At 41.0% G+C, this 16,628-nt stretch overlaps 1 protein-coding gene across 17 annotated transcripts in view; it reads left to right on the top strand.

Moving 5' to 3' along the window:
• LOC117949389 (unconventional myosin-IXAb-like) overlaps positions 1–16,628 on the top strand; it is a 137,462-nt gene that overhangs the window by 109,137 nt on the left and 11,697 nt on the right. For 8 of the 17 annotated variants that reach the window (XM_034879612.1, XM_034879611.1, XM_034879621.1 and 5 more), the window contains 19 exons: positions 2,039–2,114; positions 2,470–2,613; positions 3,036–3,075; positions 3,195–3,317; positions 3,973–4,053; positions 4,173–4,283; positions 4,763–4,885; positions 4,968–5,117; positions 7,031–7,332; positions 8,251–9,447; positions 10,062–10,143; positions 10,888–11,091; positions 12,642–12,739; positions 13,115–13,218; positions 13,434–13,663; positions 14,591–14,707; positions 15,331–15,519; positions 16,033–16,080; positions 16,178–16,289. In XM_034879612.1, coding sequence (XP_034735503.1) covers positions 2,039–2,114; positions 2,470–2,613; positions 3,036–3,075; positions 3,195–3,317; positions 3,973–4,053; positions 4,173–4,283; positions 4,763–4,885; positions 4,968–5,117; positions 7,031–7,332; positions 8,251–9,447; positions 10,062–10,143; positions 10,888–11,091; positions 12,642–12,739; positions 13,115–13,218; positions 13,434–13,663; positions 14,591–14,707; positions 15,331–15,519; positions 16,033–16,080; positions 16,178–16,289 — 3,531 coding nt within the window. Of the gene's footprint in view, positions 1–2,038; positions 2,115–2,469; positions 2,614–3,035; positions 3,076–3,194; positions 3,318–3,972; positions 4,054–4,172; positions 4,284–4,762; positions 4,886–4,967; positions 5,118–7,030; positions 7,333–8,250; positions 9,448–10,061; positions 10,144–10,887; positions 11,092–12,620; positions 12,740–13,114; positions 13,219–13,433; positions 13,664–14,590; positions 14,708–15,330; positions 15,520–16,032; positions 16,081–16,177; positions 16,290–16,628 lie in introns of all 17 variants that reach the window. The other 9 variants (XM_034879608.1, XM_034879620.1, XM_034879615.1 and 6 more) reach the window with 7 other exon arrangements.

Genomic DNA, 16,628 nt, shown 5'->3' with positions numbered 1-16,628 from the left:
GTTTGGAGCGTGTGTTTGTTCTAAACAGGCCAGTTGCTTGGTTCCCAGTATTTTTCCCCCACTAAGCGCGGTTCAATCGGCTCGGCTGCAGCTCATCTAGAGATTTGGCGTGTCCCCTTTTTTTCATCTAGCCGTCACACATCCAGGTGGCGATGTGGCCCGAGGGGGAGGAAGCCTGGTTCAGCCTGCTGGAAAAATAAAAATGACAAAATAAACAGACAAATGTTTAAAAAAACAAAAAACATATAGAAGATATACGTGGAGCTTGTACAGTGGGATTGTGGAGCTTGTACAGTGCAAAAGGAGGGTCCACACCCTTGTTCTGAGGGAGGGATTTCAGTTTTAGTCTATCCACATAAGGTAGAAATGCTTGTCATAGGAGATAAAAACGTATCTATGGTTTAAACTGGACTTAAACTTTTTTAGCTACATTAATTACACTTTGTAGCGATATTCAACCCTCAATTCATTTAGTAAGTATTAGAAAGATGCTCCCTGTTAATGGGGTTTATAATGGGATGGATTCCTGTCGATAAAGGTCTGTTGAATCGAGGTGAGCTGAAGCGAGAAGTGCTATATTTTTTAAAATTCCAATCAGAAGCCGTTCTCTTCAAGAAATGAATCTTGACTCGAATCTTGGCTGTATTGAAAAAGGCATTGGTGGTCAGATTGAGAATAATGGATTGCTGATAATTTGCGGCCTCAGTAAGCTGGTTTTATTACAGCCGTTAATAAGATATTGGAAATCAGACGTTGGATCATTTGCAGCTCTGGTCCAATTGACTCCCCTAACAGCAGAGACTTATTCCCACGCATGAGTGATCGGACAAATGAATCCGTTTTATGGGAACCAGCAGGGTTTAATGACCTGGTTGTCCTTTGTCACACATTTCAGATGTCTACGAATTTGGTCGTATATGTGCGGCTGAGTGTGTCATCGCGTGCCCAAACCTCCCACTGTCACTTGTCCTCATGTTGTGAAACAGCACTTTGTTTTCATGCACACATTACTCCGGTGGGATTTAACTGACATTTTCTAGAAAATTCCCCAGTTTCCTTCAATAAAGGGAAACTCCACTGATTTTGATCAACACCAGCACCTTAGTCTGTAAAAAACTGTTGTATGATGTATTTTGTGGCTCTGGAGAAATGTGTAAAAAAAACAAAAAAAAACTTTGAGTTTGAAGACTATAAACAGAAATCTTGTGTCAAAGTGGAGTTTAAAGGAGTTGGGAGTTTACCAGGCATGGTAATTCTAATGAAAAGACACTATTAAGCTGCATTATGGGAAATGTAGGATACAGCATTTTTGAAATACTCTTCTCCACCTCTGCCGCATCAGTTTTAACAGAGTCAGAGTCAGGCAGTTTCTCCTTGTTTCCAGTCTTTTATGCGAAGCTATCGGGCTGCTGGTCTTTTGCTTTAATTCCTTTTAGTATCTTGACAGCTTCAGTAATCACCTTTGCTAAGCATAGAAAATACAAAGTTGAACTCAGTTCTTTAAAATAAGTTATTGCATAGTTAAAAGCAGTGAATATAAACATTTACAACAGAAAACCACAAGTAAACTGGAAACACCCGGCTCATTAGCTGCTTGTTTTCATATATAATGTCTCCATCGCATTGATGTCCCACTGCCAAAACAACTGAAACACTCTCTCTCTCTCTCTCTCTCTCTCTCTCTCTCTCTCTCTCTCTCTCTCTCTCTCTCTCTCTCTCTCTCTCTCTCTCTCTCTCTCTCTCTCTCTCTCTCTCTCTCACACACACTCACACACTCACACACACACACACACACACACACACACAACCTTTGGGGCTGACTGGGGAAAAGTAAATCCAGTCTAAGACAAGAACAACATGCAGCTTTAGTGGTAGATAAAGGTAGATATCCAGATAAGAGAGGGATAGAGGGAGGCTGTTGGGATGATTTGTGTTAAAGCTCTGTACAAAATGTGATGTGGAGGAGATGAATTACTAGATAAATGGATCCAGTGGCGTTTAAATCATATCTCTCTTATTGTCCTCTCCTGCCGTGCAGGTATCACCAGGAAGAATCCCCGCACACCTCTGTCAGATCTTCAAGGCACCAACGCCTTGAACGAGAAGGCCAGCTGGTGAGTACCACCCAAATTAAGTATCGGAGTCAAGTCAGTTTTATTCATATAGCCCAGTATCACATATTTGCCTCAAGGGTCTTTCAAATCTGCACAACGTACAGCACCCTCTAGCCTTTAAACTTTGGATAGGAAAAAATCTCATTTGTTTTGTTCCTCTGTCTGTCGTGTGTCCTTGGAAAATCTTCATCACAAAAAAAGTCCCAAATCAAAATGTAAAACTGTAATAAACAGTATTTCTGATATTAACATTATCTCACTTTAGTCCTGCCAAACCTAATTAAATATCACTCCCTCTCTCTATCTTTCCTTGCCTCCCTCCATTTCTCTCCTTACCTCCTCCTGCCTCCTGTAGGGATGGCTATGGTGTCGGCTGTAACGGTCGCAGCTCCAGGTCTGGTCGCGTGTCCTCAACAGAAAGTCCCGCTCTGGAAGAAGACGGGATCTTCCTCAACTCGACCAGCAGCAAGCTCCTGGAGAGAGCTCAGGGAATCTTACTGTGAGTGACACACACACACACACACACACACACACACACACACACACACACACACACACGCACACACATACACACACTCACATATAAACATACATCCATACATATACACACCTATACACACACTCTCACTTACTCACTCGCTCACTCCGGTATTCTGCTATTGACTTGTGTCTACAAAACAAATCTGTTGTTAGAATTGTTGAATAAAAATTCAAATGTATGTATCATTCAGGATCTAATATTAGCATTATCATATGTGGACTACAATGTTGGTATCTCTAGTTCCCCCCTATCCATTTCATAAAATTGTCTGCAAAAATTAGCCCAACTTGATGAATGTACATGCTCTTTGAAATGGTTATTTCATACCCTGAATGTTTATTTTAATATCTCTTCATAAAAACAATATTTCTCACCTGTAGGAGGAACAAAAATGTCAAAAGCAAGCCAAGCCTTCCCAAGGTAAGACCCAAACACGTCACAGCATGACATCTTCAGAAACGGTTATCAAAGACAGATTGATACAACAGGTATCAGCTGACAGACACAGCTTCTTATATCATCTGGTTTTATGCATGCAGCACTTGTTGGACGTGAAGTCTCTGCGTTACCTGAGCAGCGTGACGCTCCACGACCGCATCACCAAGTCTCTGCTCCACCTGCACAAGAAGAAGAAACCGCCCAGCATCAGTGCACAGTTCCAGGTCAGTGCTGCTGTTGCCCCCTACTGGAGGATCAGTGGTTTACAACAACATTAGGGAGTCAGCAACAGCAGATAATTAATATAAACTGGCATTAAAGTGTACAAGAATATCATATTGAAACACTTCTTAATACATTAAATAGGTGTTATCGCCTGAATAAAAGCAGTGATTATGATGTAAGCTATTAACATTACTTTATGCAAATTCTTATCAACTATTCTGAAATGGGGATAATGATTTTAATATTGTATCATAAATAAATGTTTCCACTGTTGGAAGTGGATCTTTATCTTAAGTAACAGTAGCAATATCTCAGTGTTGAAATACTCCGTTACAGGTAACGGTTCTGCATCCAAGATTTGGATTAATTTAACTGACGTTAAAGTACAAAAGTATTGGTATCAAAATATACTTAAAGTACCAAAAGTAAAAGTACTCATTACGCAAAATGGCTTCATTTCAGAATCTTGTTTATTACATTATTGTATTATACTAATTAATAGATGTATGTACATAAAATGGAAATTCTCAAGTAAAGTAAAAGTAATTAACTACAGTGTTTGAGTTATGGTTCTATGTTACTTTACTGCCTTTGTCTTTACATTAAATGAGGATGTGACGTTACCGGTTTGTTTGTGGGTTGTTGTGTGTGCAGGCGTCCCTCAATAAGCTGATGGAGACTCTTGACCAGTCGGAGCCGTACTTTGTCAAATGTATTCGCTCCAACGCTGAGAAGGTAATTCCTGCTGCACTTAAGAGAAGCTGTATTTAACGACTGACTGCTGCTTCCCGTGTCTTTGTACTCACTCTTTCTCTCTCTCTCTGTCTTTCTCTCTCTCTCCCTCCTTGTTTCAGCTGCCGTTGCGTTTCAACGACAGCCTGGTGCTCAGACAGCTCAGATACACAGGGATGCTGGAAACCGTCCGAATCCGACAATCAGGATACAGCATCAAGTATACCTTCCAGGTAATCCTCTTCTACTGCAGCTTCTATTAGTCAGTGCCCGACAAATTCATTACTAGATCGATAGAGTAATAATCTGCAACTGTTTTGACAATTGAGTATTTTTTTCAAGTATTTTTTCATGAAGAAATGGTAGAAACAGCCATTTTCAGCCTCCTAAATACAGAATTTCCCGTTTCTTTTCTGTTTATGTCATATTATACTGATTATCATTTGGGTTTTGGACAAAAAATTATATTTAAAGACAAGACCTTAGACTTTGTGAAACTAGGATGGATATTTTTTCCTATTTCCTGACATTTTATAGACTAAACAATTCATCGCTCAATTGAGAAAATAATCAGCAGATTAATTGATTGTAAAAATGACAGCTAGTTTAAGCCCTAGTTATTGTTTGAAAGGCCATTATATCGTTGCTTTGTATGTATCTTTTAATGCATATCTAAAACTGCTTTACTGACCACACATACATCATGTTGCAGGACTTTGTGCATCACTTTCACGTGCTTCTGCCTCGAGGCACGAGCCCAACCAAGTCAGGCATCAGGGAGTTTTTCAGACGGATCCACCTCCCACCTGCTGGGTATCAAGTGGGCAACACCATGGTACGGATTGTAGATTTATCTTTGCTGTGGCATCTTATCTGCTGCAGTACCATGCTTATTTAAATGTTCCTGTGTGATGCAGGTGTTCCTACGGGAGGCGGAGCGTCAGCGTCTTCAGACCCTCCTCCACCAGGAAGTGCTGCGGCGGATCGTCACGCTGCAGCGCCGCTTCAGGGCCGTCCTGGAGAGGAAGCACTTCGTTGACATGAGGAGAGCCGCCTTTGTCATACAGGTGAGATGTGGTGGGAATAAGTTGTTTTCATCCTGAGAGGTTGTAATGTTGAGTAATTCTACATCCCCATTCCTTCAGTCTCGTCCATGCAGTCAAAACAATATAATAAATTATGATCAGCTGTAAAATTATTGCTGTGCATCATGAATCAGTTGAACGACCCTGCACAGCCAAGTGTCTGCGTCCCAACATTTCAGGAGGACTTTCCGTAGTCCATTAAAGCTACTTACCCTTAGACTGTTTTGACATGATTAATAGTGGTGCATTTACTTCACAAACACAGGGCTCTCTTAATATAGCCTCCTGATTAAAGATGATACCCCTTTATACCATTACAACTGTTTCCAGTCATTACTCTAGTTATTTAGTTATATATTACAATTATTCTGTAATATTAAGTTCATATACTGTATGTTTTCTTCAAGGATTGGCTTTCATTCCAAAATGAGATATCTTCCATTTGAAACATGTCAGAAGATATTGGAACAACATGATAACTACAAAATGATATGACAATGATAGGATGATAACTTATAATAATAAATAAAAAAACATGTTAAAGATATAACATACAAATCTCTCTTCTTGCTGCAGTGATGTTTGGATGTGGTTACAGGGGCAGCAAAACCATGCTTTTCAGCTTGGAGTGACTCCTAAAGCTATAGTGCATAGTTTCTGTCACCCCCCACCCGCCCCCCCATGAGGAATTCTAAGTAATGACAACAAAATTGTCCCGGTGATTGCGCTCTGCAAAAACGATAATATGATGAACTCTTCAGAAGAGGTAATTATCTTCACTTGAGTTACGTGGCAAAGTCACCGGACGACACACTCTTCTGAACATAGCCACACTGAGATATACAGAGAGAGTTGTGTGGCGCCGATCTTAATTAGCTTTGCAGCAACTTATTTGCCAATGGCTTGAATGTAACGGACGTTTATTAATATTGAAGAGTTAAGCACTAAAGCTTTAAGGGCAGGAGGTAACTGAATGTGTTGGGTGACAACTAATTATTAATAACTTCTGACTTAAAACAATTCAATTTAAGAAATAAAACTTACTGGATATTTAGGTATTTAAAGCAGAGTTACTTAATCAAGTCAAGCTTGTTAATACAAACAAAATGGTTTTGATTCACCCTTTGGTTATTTGAATCAGTAATTCTGAGAAAGAGAAGAAAAGATATGTCGTCATGTTGCAGAGCCAAACTGTTATATCTCTGAGGAGATAAGACAGCAAGACAGAGGGAGGGAGAGAGGAAAGAAAGCAAACGGTGAAAAGATTGAAGGAAGAAGAAAACGGCATTCAGGACACTGTCGGCAGGTTTTTACTCGAGTCCTCAGAGAGGAGCTGTCCAAGTCTTTGTCAGGCTCAAAGAAAACAAACCTGCTCGGTCCAGAAACTGAGAACAGTAAACAGGAGCCAATGAAGCACAGATAACAGCACAGATAACCGTTAGTAAAACATATACTGTAAACAACGAGCTTCAATTTATTTGAGCTCTTATAATTGTTATTTCAAGACTGAAAGTTAGTATCTAAAATGTCATATACAGTGTGCATTTAATTAAGAAAGTTAGTCAGAATTTAAGAATTAAACATGTTTTCAGTAGCCTGCTGGGAAAGTTTCTGTTTGCATCTTACATAACAGTAGCAATATCAGTGTGACTCCCAACAAAGATGGAACAGAAGTGAGATGCGTCAAGCTGTAGCTAAAACGGAGAGTTCAACACACACAGGGTGAAAAGAAACAAAAATATGGTGTTTTTTGAAAATTAAACTATGTAAACCTATTCTGATATAACTTCTAAATACAATTTTGGGCCTGAAAATGAGTACATAATCAGCACTTTAAAGAAAAGCCAAACAATATTTAGATCTACTAACTTTTTACACATTTTGTCTGTCTGCAGCGATGGTGGCGATCGTGCCTTCTCAAAGAGTCCACCATGGACTCGGGTGATGAGGAAGAGGCGGCGGTATGTCTGCAGGCGGCCTGGAGGAGCTACAGGGAGCGCAGGAGGTTCCTACAGCGGCGGGACTCTGCCATTATTATTCAGAGGAGCTGGAGACATTACTGTCATCGCAGATCTTTGGCAGCTGTAACGGTTCAAACAGCCTGGAGAGGATTCAGGGAGAGGAGCCGCTACTGTCGGGCCAACAGGACTGTGACGCAGCTGCAGGCGATGGGCAGGGGACACCTGGCTCGGCTCAGGTGAATGAAAGTTATCTGCAGCAACTTCAGTTTAGGGCTGAGTGATTAATCCTTATCACATCAAAATTGCGATATGAAAGAATGCAATTATGTATAATGGTGAAGACCGCGATTATATGAGGAAAATCTGAATTAGATTTTTTTTCCGAAAATCGTTCAGCCCTACTTCAAATGCAATAATGGGTGAAAATCAGATTAGTTATTTATTTAATGCACAGCTGCCTGGTAGACCGGTGCATAGGACGATGGAATCGTGATGGAATCTGTTGCATTCACGCCGTCTGTCAGCAGGGTTTATCCGAGAAATTTAAATTAGGATTCAACTTTGAAAATCAATTTAGAAAATTGGATTAGAAAAACAATCAAAATTAAGGTGTAATTTTGAATTTAAAATGTTGCATTGCAAACATTGTAGTTTGAGGGTGCAGTTTCTTTTACTTACTTCAAAGGGTTTTGTTGCACAGTAAGCAGCTCTTGTGTTCACTTTCTTCCCATTTTTATTAATTTATTTATTGAAGCATATTTTGAGCTTTGCTTGTTGCAGGACAACCTGATTTGCTGTTTTAAATGTTGTGATAAGCGTCTTCTTTTTAGCCACAGCCACAACTGTCTTTAGTGGAAAAGGCTCTGGAATCTAGCTACTAGCTGCTAAACATAGTGGAACATTTTGCAGCTAAAAAGACCCTCGGAAGTGGGTAGAAACCAAAAACAGAGCTAAAGGAGTCTAAATTGAACTTTCATCAAATGTCCAAACACACGACTCAGAATTAAGTGTTGCGTTAATAGTTGTTTACCCCAAGTTGCCAAAAAAATAAGCTTTAAGTGAAAGTCACGGTAGGTGTGTTTAATATTCTGTGTGCTTTGTATGGAGACTAGTGTTGCTCACACTTTGGAATTATTCACTGACATTGTCTTCAGGTTCAGTGAGGTGAAAAAGCAGCATGAAAGACAAGAGAGTTCACCAGCAGCGGAGATGGAGGCAGGAACCATGGAGGACCTCACCTCATCAGGACAGGAAGGTTTTGTCCAGGATCTCTCTGTAGAACTGTCTGAAGACTCTAAGCCTGCTCTGTTAGATGTGGGAGAGATAGAAAAAGAAGAGGACTCAGAGCGAAGTAGGAGCACAGACGAGACAAGCCATAAGAACCGGTCAAAACGCGAGAGCAGACGGATGAGAGAGCTGGAGCAGGCTCAGTTCAGCTTAGAGCTTCTCAAGGTCAGAAGCACCAGCCTGCAAGAAGACTCCATCCCAGACAGCAGCACCTGTCAGCTGGAAGACCCTCACACACATTCACCCCGGAGATCTCAGGCCAGTCATGGCAGTTTTGAACTGCTCAGTGTGGAAGACATGGAGACTGAAGGCTCAGGAGGTTTTCCATCCCAGTCGACTGAACCTCAAGAACATCCCCAAGTAGCGGATATCCAAATACACGAAGGGCTGAGGGATTCAAACTTTAACAAAAAGCCTGCGATGGAGGCGCCAAACAAGGCGGTGGCTCCGAGGGCAACGTTTTATATTGCTTCCGACCAAAGTCCAGTTCATGAACCAAAGTTCGAAAGCCCCAGCAAGTCTTACAGAGAGAGAAGGGAGTCTGCGTCTCGGAGGCCTGTAGTGGTGTTGATCAGTATGCAGAAAGAGAGTCCAGTGGAGGAGGAGGGGCTGCTGGCAGCCCAAACCCAAGAAGGAGCATCTGAAACTGGAGCAGCATCATCCGTTCCCAAAATGACGTCTGTTGCAGACTCGGACGTGGTATCAGAGATGGAAGAGCCTCATGGGTTAGCTACCCAGACTGAAAGTGATGTATTTGAAGTGGACAACTCTTCTGAGGTCCCATATTCAACGGCCCATGGATCAAGTCCAGAATCAGGGATTTGCTCCTCGGAGGTTGACATCCAGATTCTCCTGGAGCCAAAATCCAGCGTTCCCATTGTCCTCCCTAGTCAACCGGAGAGGAAGGCAATCCGGCCGGCACAGAAGGCTCCCAGCCCGGTCCTGGATACCAAACCACCAAAAGCTCAGAAGAAGAGCTCAGGCCAGACTGTGATTGTGAACATGGTGGAGAAATCCCCTAATGCTGTGTTCTCCCCACCTAGGCGCAAGCTGCCCTTCTCCAAGTAAGTGGACCTTTATCCTACTGAAGGAAAAGACTGCAAGTCAGGGAAGCCACAAAATTCTACCTTCAGTTTTTTTTAGTATCATTGTTAACATAGTGTTCCAAATCTGCTTTTTATAACATCTTAAAATCCAGGAAAAGAACTATATATATTTATGTATATGTGTGTGTGCATACTGTATAGTGTGTGTGTGAATCGGATATATTGGAAATATTAAAAGCAGCTAATTATACTGTTTGAGGCTGGTGGTCATACATTTTCAAAACTTATGTCCTAAGATGTATGAAGTGATTGGCACATGCCATGCCACAACTGGAGTAATTAGATCTTTTTGGAGAAGCAACAGTTGAGTGTAAAAAAAGAAGAGAAGAGTAGATTTGGGATTTTTGCAACACTTTAAATGTTTGCTTTTGTGTTTTTTTGTTTGTTCATTTTGCACAAGAATATCAAGACAGTAACACAATAAAATAAAGAAATACCATAAATGACGTGCAGGGGAAATTAAGCAAACCGATAGGGGCTTGTAGAAATAACCTTACCTAAGAAAGAGAAGAACAAATATATATAATCAGCCATTACTATTACAAGAGTTGAGAAATGGTTTTGTGTTGCAGGTCAGATAAGGATTTGGTGAACCAGGAAAGATCTCTGGCCATGTTCAGAGACGACTCTAAATCTGGATCCAGAAACAGAGAGGTAGGACACCCAGAACAGAACACACTCACGTGCTCACACTCACGGGTTTGTTCATGTGTTCCCACTAATCAGCTGTAATAAATCATGAGTCACGATAAGTTGAGGGTATATTTCTGATTGTAAAACTGGAAAATGCATTTTTTTTTTTTTAACCATTTCTGATATTTACTTCTAATGAATTCCACTCAATGCTAGAACCTCGGAATCAGATTCACATTGATTTGCCACCAAAGCTCACACATACACTACAAGGATTTCAAATGACTTGGTTTCTCATCAGCTCTCTGTGCCTAAAATATACAGAAAATAAATGTACAGAATGGACATACAGCAGCTCTACATAACAGATTGATAAATAAGAAGAGAATAAAGAAGCACAGATAAACTTTCACAGATACTTGAACAGATGGAATTGCTGTATAGATATGTTTAACTAATCCTGTGCGGAGCTTCAAACAGCCTTGTCTTCATGGCCAATTCTTTTCTAAAAAAATAAGGTTTTATCATATGCAATATACATAATTAATCTCTATTAATATCTGTACACAGATGTGTTTGTGTGGTTTAGTTGAGTATCTCTAACTATTATTGGTAATTCTTTGCAAAATGTAAGAAGTCCTTCCTTTATAAAAGAGAAGTTTTAGGGCTCAACTAAGGTTCAGTTTATTCAAGATCTCGTATATTCACACACACACACACGCACACTACAACGGCTGACCTGATGTTACTGTGGTTGACTGGAAGCAGGTGGGCCGCCCCGTCCCCAAAAAGAAAGCGCGAATGTCCCGGACGCGCTCCGACTTCCTCACCCGCTGTAACTCTGAGGGGGCGACCCAGTCGGATGACGACGATGAATACTACACCCCCGCCCACTCCCACACGCTGCCCCCCTCCCTGTCTCTCCCACACACCCACCCCGAGGCTGACTGTCACAGTGACTCTGAGATGGTAAAATACCGGGTCTCAGGAGGTCCCGTGGCCTCCGACCAATCAACTTTTTTCCTGTCCACTCAGGCCCTCTCCCTCCTCCACCACCACTTTCCTCTCAAGTGGCGCTGTCTGAGCAGCAGGGGCGGAGTCTTTTAACACTGCTAACCCCACTGTCATCGTACTGTTCACTCCTGTAGGACTGTCTTACTACTGAGCTTCCGTCTGAAACCAAACAGGCTGATGTTCTCTCTACTTCCCTCATACACACCGACACCGTGGCCGGTGTGTAGTCAATCACTTTGCACGTCGCTCTGGTGGCTGTTGGTTAGAAGATCAGCCCAAGCTGAGACTTCTACGTTGTCACCTCTAGGCTTCACTCCCCTTTTCATAACACAAGAGTACCTCTCTATCAAGGGATGCTTGGAACACATTGGAGTTTAATCTCATATTTTTCCTTCAGTACACACATGCCATGTTGTAAGGACTGAAGCAATTTTTATAGCAATTTTAAATGTAGCCTATATATAACAGCCAAACCCTAAACATTTTCACTTTATGATGATATACATTTTTTAAACGCAGCGAGACATTGTTTTTAATGCATAAACAAGCTCATTGTCTGTCAGAACTGTTGGCGATTGATTCTGTTGATCAATAAATCTAATAATTGAGTTCATGTTTTAGCACTAGTTCTGAACAAAAAGGTATTTGTTAGGTGAGGATGCTTTTCTTTTTCCTCATTAAAAGCGCTGGCAACAGTCTCAGATGATTAGCTTGCTGCTGTTGGCACCCTTATTGAATTGAAATCTATAAACAGGTGAAGAAGAAAACGTCTCACAGTGTGGTAGTTGACTTGAAGGAAAACTAAAAGATTAAAACTCAAAACGTATTAAAACACATGCCTGTATCTACTTCCTCTTTAAGAAAAATAAACAGAGGCTTTCACAGGAAGAGCTTACTAAAGATCTTTCCATAAAAGGGTGAATTAAGATCTTCTCATATTTTTGACCTGTCCTGAAAACACAACAACACGCCTGGTGTTGTTCTGCACGCCGTCTGCTGCTCTTGCATGACGGAGCATACTCCAGCACAGTGACTTCTCACTAACATCGTCGTTTTCTAACAGGATCTTGCAAGCATTACTTCTGTTTTTCTCTTAGTATCTCTAGCAAATGTCCTCTGTGATATTGCTGATTTCACCCAATCTCTTTAGATCCGATAGATTTTTTATATCAGTGCGTTTAGTAGCATCATTGAACCAGAAACCTCAAATTTATTACTTTGACGTGTTTTACAAACATTTACTGCAGTGATGTGGAACTGTTCATTCTATACTCTATGTTGTAGAACAAATTATATAAACATAACAACCCTAACATAATATGTCTGTCCATAGGCACAAATATAGAGTAACCAACTTGTGTTAAACAAAGAAATGAGCGGCGGTAGCCAAAAGCTCAAGCATCTTTTTTCGACCATAAACATGGTTTCAGAACCTGTGTCAGACAATTTGAAATACTTGTTACTATATTATTTTTCTCACCCAGTTCTCGTTGTCTGCTCTCCAGCCATCTCACAAAGACCAAAAGAAGATCCATAAGACCATGTCTTCAGGTGACCTGGGCAAGGTGGAGGTGCTCAGGAAAACCTCCAGTCAGGATGGAAGGTAAGATCCGCACAGATGTGTAATGACATCTTTTTAAGCGTAAAATCCTCCTTAAAACTTCAGTCTTTAAATACATTTTAATCAGCTTTTACATTTCTGTAGCAAAGGAAAAGTGACACGTTAAGTGTCACATGGAAAAAGAGAACAACTGTGTGTGTTTGTTGCAGGGACATTTTAAAACAAATCCGTTTTTTGCTGGCTGACCTCTTATTAACCTGTGGGGCTTTAGCAGCTGCAGTGTGACATAGAAATGCATTTCTTGGGCCACCTAAATGACTAAATAGATCACATGTTTTTTATGACTTTTCTTCAGGTTTGTTGGCGGACATTTGTTTGTAATAAATTAAATGAATCTACTTTGTTGTGTGATTTTAGCAGGATGAGAGGAAGGATACGATTCTGGAGTAAGACGAAGCACGGTGACAAAAAACTGTCGAGAGAGAAGCAGGCCAGCAGGAGTGAATTGGGAGAGACACATGGTAAAAAACGTACCTGTGCAGATATATCATAGCTTTAGGTTAACCCTCCGCATGGAGGTCAGCTGTCATGATGAGTAGCCCAATACAGTATACTATAGAATATTATTTAATAAGGTAAAATATGATGTATGAAGAATTAATGCAGATTTTAGTTTCTTGATTGACATACTTTTTAGTAATCCACCATCTCTCCATTTTTGTGTCCATCCTCCCAGAAGGCCCTTCTTCTTCTCCTCCTCCTCACAGTCCAGATTTGGAGGCAGCCACCTCCCTGGGGGTCAGGGACAGTAAGGAGAACAAGGAGCCGTCTCCTAAGATGAGAAGGCGGCGCAGTGTGAAGATCAGCAGCATCGCTCTGGAACCCGCCCAGTGGCAAAACGACGCACTGCACATCCTCAGCTCAGCCCATGACTACCGCAGCATGAACGACTTCCTCATAAAGAAGGTCAGAAGGCAAACTTGTGTGTGTGTTGTGTTGTGGTGTGTGTTGGAGGCAAGGCAGGGAACAACTGTTATTAAAGTCAAAGGCAGTGAAATAGGTTCATCAAGTCAAAGCTGTGATTGCTCTGCTCTGGGGGGGGGAGATCAGAACAGGACCCTAGTCACAGGTCAGGGGCTCCAAGGTTACTAATAGCTCCCATCAATAGACTTGTGATCCACATCTTGCCCTTTATGGCGCTCTTCCTTGCTGCCGGAGGAGAATGCGTGCGTGTGAGTGTGTGTGCTCACAGGATAGGGAGTTTCTGCCGGCACTGTAAGAGTGTTATTTCATATCATATCCTGAACTCAGGGTTCAAAATAATCTTGAATGTATAGTTTAAAGGTGCACTCCTTGATTGTCCTACACCTACAAGAGAACCTCCAAATCTTAAATGGTAGTTTCCTCCAAATTATAGGGACGTAATTGTGGTTTTAATTCGTCATGGTTTTGAGATATTTGTCTGTGGGATTTCCAACGCCACCTCAACACAACAGAGCTTAACAGAATTTTTCTTGTTGAGATCACACAACTGCTAAACTGATATTTACTGCTAAACACTAATAAATAAATAAATTACATAAAATTAAACTCATAAAATTGACTCAATCATCCAGATAATGTTATAATTAATGTATAAAAGTAACTCTCTGAGTCGGTTATGTCAACAGTGTCCTAATACACTACTACTTCGTAAGATGATGCTATGATGAGATTCAAAATAGTATATTACCTTCATATTTTGTATATGTGTGCTAAAATTGCCTAAGAAGATGCATTTACACCTTATTTTGAGGTGGACTAAGCATTCTACAGTAGAGTTTTATAGCACCGCATTCACTATAAATAAAACTTGAGCTGAGCTCATAACTTAAAAATCATTTGTCCCTTCAGATCGCCGACCTGGACTCTGAAGACGGCAAGAAGGACACCATGGTGGACGTTGTTTTCAAGAAAGCGCTGAGGGAGTTCAGGATCAACATCTTCAACTCCTACTCCACTGCCCTGGCGGTGAGTCCTCGCTGCTCTTTTCTCTCTGTTTGTTGTCAGCTGAATATCTAAATATTCTTACCTACCTTCTTAACCTTTTTAAGTTGCAAACCCCCCCCCCCCCACCCCATAATAATATGCTTTGTGTTAGTACCCAACCCCCTTGAAAATAAGAGGAAGAGAGCTGCAAACAGGTGTCTACTCGCCTCCCCCTACCAATTTTGAGTGATGTTTTTTTTTAATGCTTTGATTAATACATGTAAACAAATAATGCTTTGCTTTACAGTTTAGTTTGAGCTGCTAGTCCCTAGCATTGTCCAATTTGCTCCAAGCTCTGTGGATTTTTGATGCATTTGTGACTTTTTCTCTCTCTCTGACCCACCTTCAGACCCCTTTCTGTGTTCCAGGACCTGCTGATTTACAAATGATGCTCTGACTATACCATATGAAATGTACCAAACTCACACATTAATGTAGAAAACATTCCCCAGTCTAGAATACATAATTTAATTTTTTTCTCCCCAACCATAAGGTGACCCCCAGATTTGATCTCCAGACCCCTTGGGGGTTCCTACTCCCCTGGGTGTAGAACCACTGTTTTAGTATTGCTGACTCTGATTGTTTTTCTTTGCCCTCACCATCAGATGGATGATGGGAAGAGTATCCGCTACAAGGATCTCTACGCCCTGTTCGAGCACATCCTGGAGAAGACCATGCGTCTGGAGCAGAGGGACTGGTGCGAATCCCCGGTAAAGGTGTGGGTCAACACCTTTAAGGTCTTCCTGGATGAGTTTATGACCGAGTACAAGCCCATGGAGGGAACTATCGGCAGGGTAAGAAAGTTCATGTCAGCACATCAACAAAAAACGACAGATAGAATTCCAAATACTGGTTGTGGATAATATTAAGTATTTAGGTTTGTTATCAAATGCAGATGGAATTTTCTTCTCGACAATCTCTGATCATTTCCCCAAGAGATTTAGAGTCCATGGTTCTTCTGCAGATTATATGAGAGACCAGAGAATGTTTTTCTAGAGGAAAATGCAGTTAAAGGGGATTTAAAATTGAAATTACCTGTTAAATTAAATTGTATCCATAATTGTTCAAAGAACAATGGTTGGCTTTTCTTCATTTTCCTTGCTTGCCACCGGAACATAATGTACTGTTTTACTTACTTACCGCACTTTGCAATGCAAAGAATATAGATACAATAGATACCAATTAATGACATGTGCATCACTCACAAGAAATAAACAAATTGCACAGGGAAACCAACTTTTTAAGTTGTCAATGAAGTGGTATACTGCAACAACGTGTTTGGAGTAAAAGCAATAATCTCTTTTCAGGCTCCTAAACGTGAACGTAAGAAGTCGAGGAAAAAGGAAACCGACATTGTAAGTTGTCAATTTAATGGTGTACTGCAACAAAGTGTTTGGAATCAAAGCAGTGATTTCAGCTGAGCTGACTGGTGTGTATGCTGCCTCCCTGCAGGTGGAAGAGCACAACGGCCACATCTTCAAGTCCACACAGTACAGCATCCCCACCTACTGCGAGTACTGCTCCTCCCTCATCTGGATGATGGACCGAGCCTGCGTCTGCAAACGTGAGGACTGGACACACACACACACACACACACACACACACACACACACACACACACACACACACACACACACACACACACACACACACACACACACTCTTAAATAGATGGTTAGGTTGCTTTCACACTGCTACATTATGTTGTTTTATTTGCAAAAAATATATACTTCTTTTCTTGACACAAAGAAATAACTATGGGTTTTAACTATGAGAGATTGGCAAAATTACAGCTAGAACTTATAGTTCATAAATATCAACAAACAAGTAGAAACAGGACAGGACAAATGCAGTACTTGTACATTGGTGTGATGCGTGGGCTTAACACATTACTGCATACATA

The sequence above is a fragment of the Etheostoma cragini genome, chromosome 8, assembly GCF_013103735.1.
Source record: "Etheostoma cragini isolate CJK2018 chromosome 8, CSU_Ecrag_1.0, whole genome shotgun sequence".
NCBI lineage: Eukaryota > Metazoa > Chordata > Actinopteri > Perciformes > Percidae > Etheostoma > Etheostoma cragini.
Note: the sequence above shows the minus strand (reverse complement) of the source record. Positions and strands in the feature narration are given on the sequence as shown.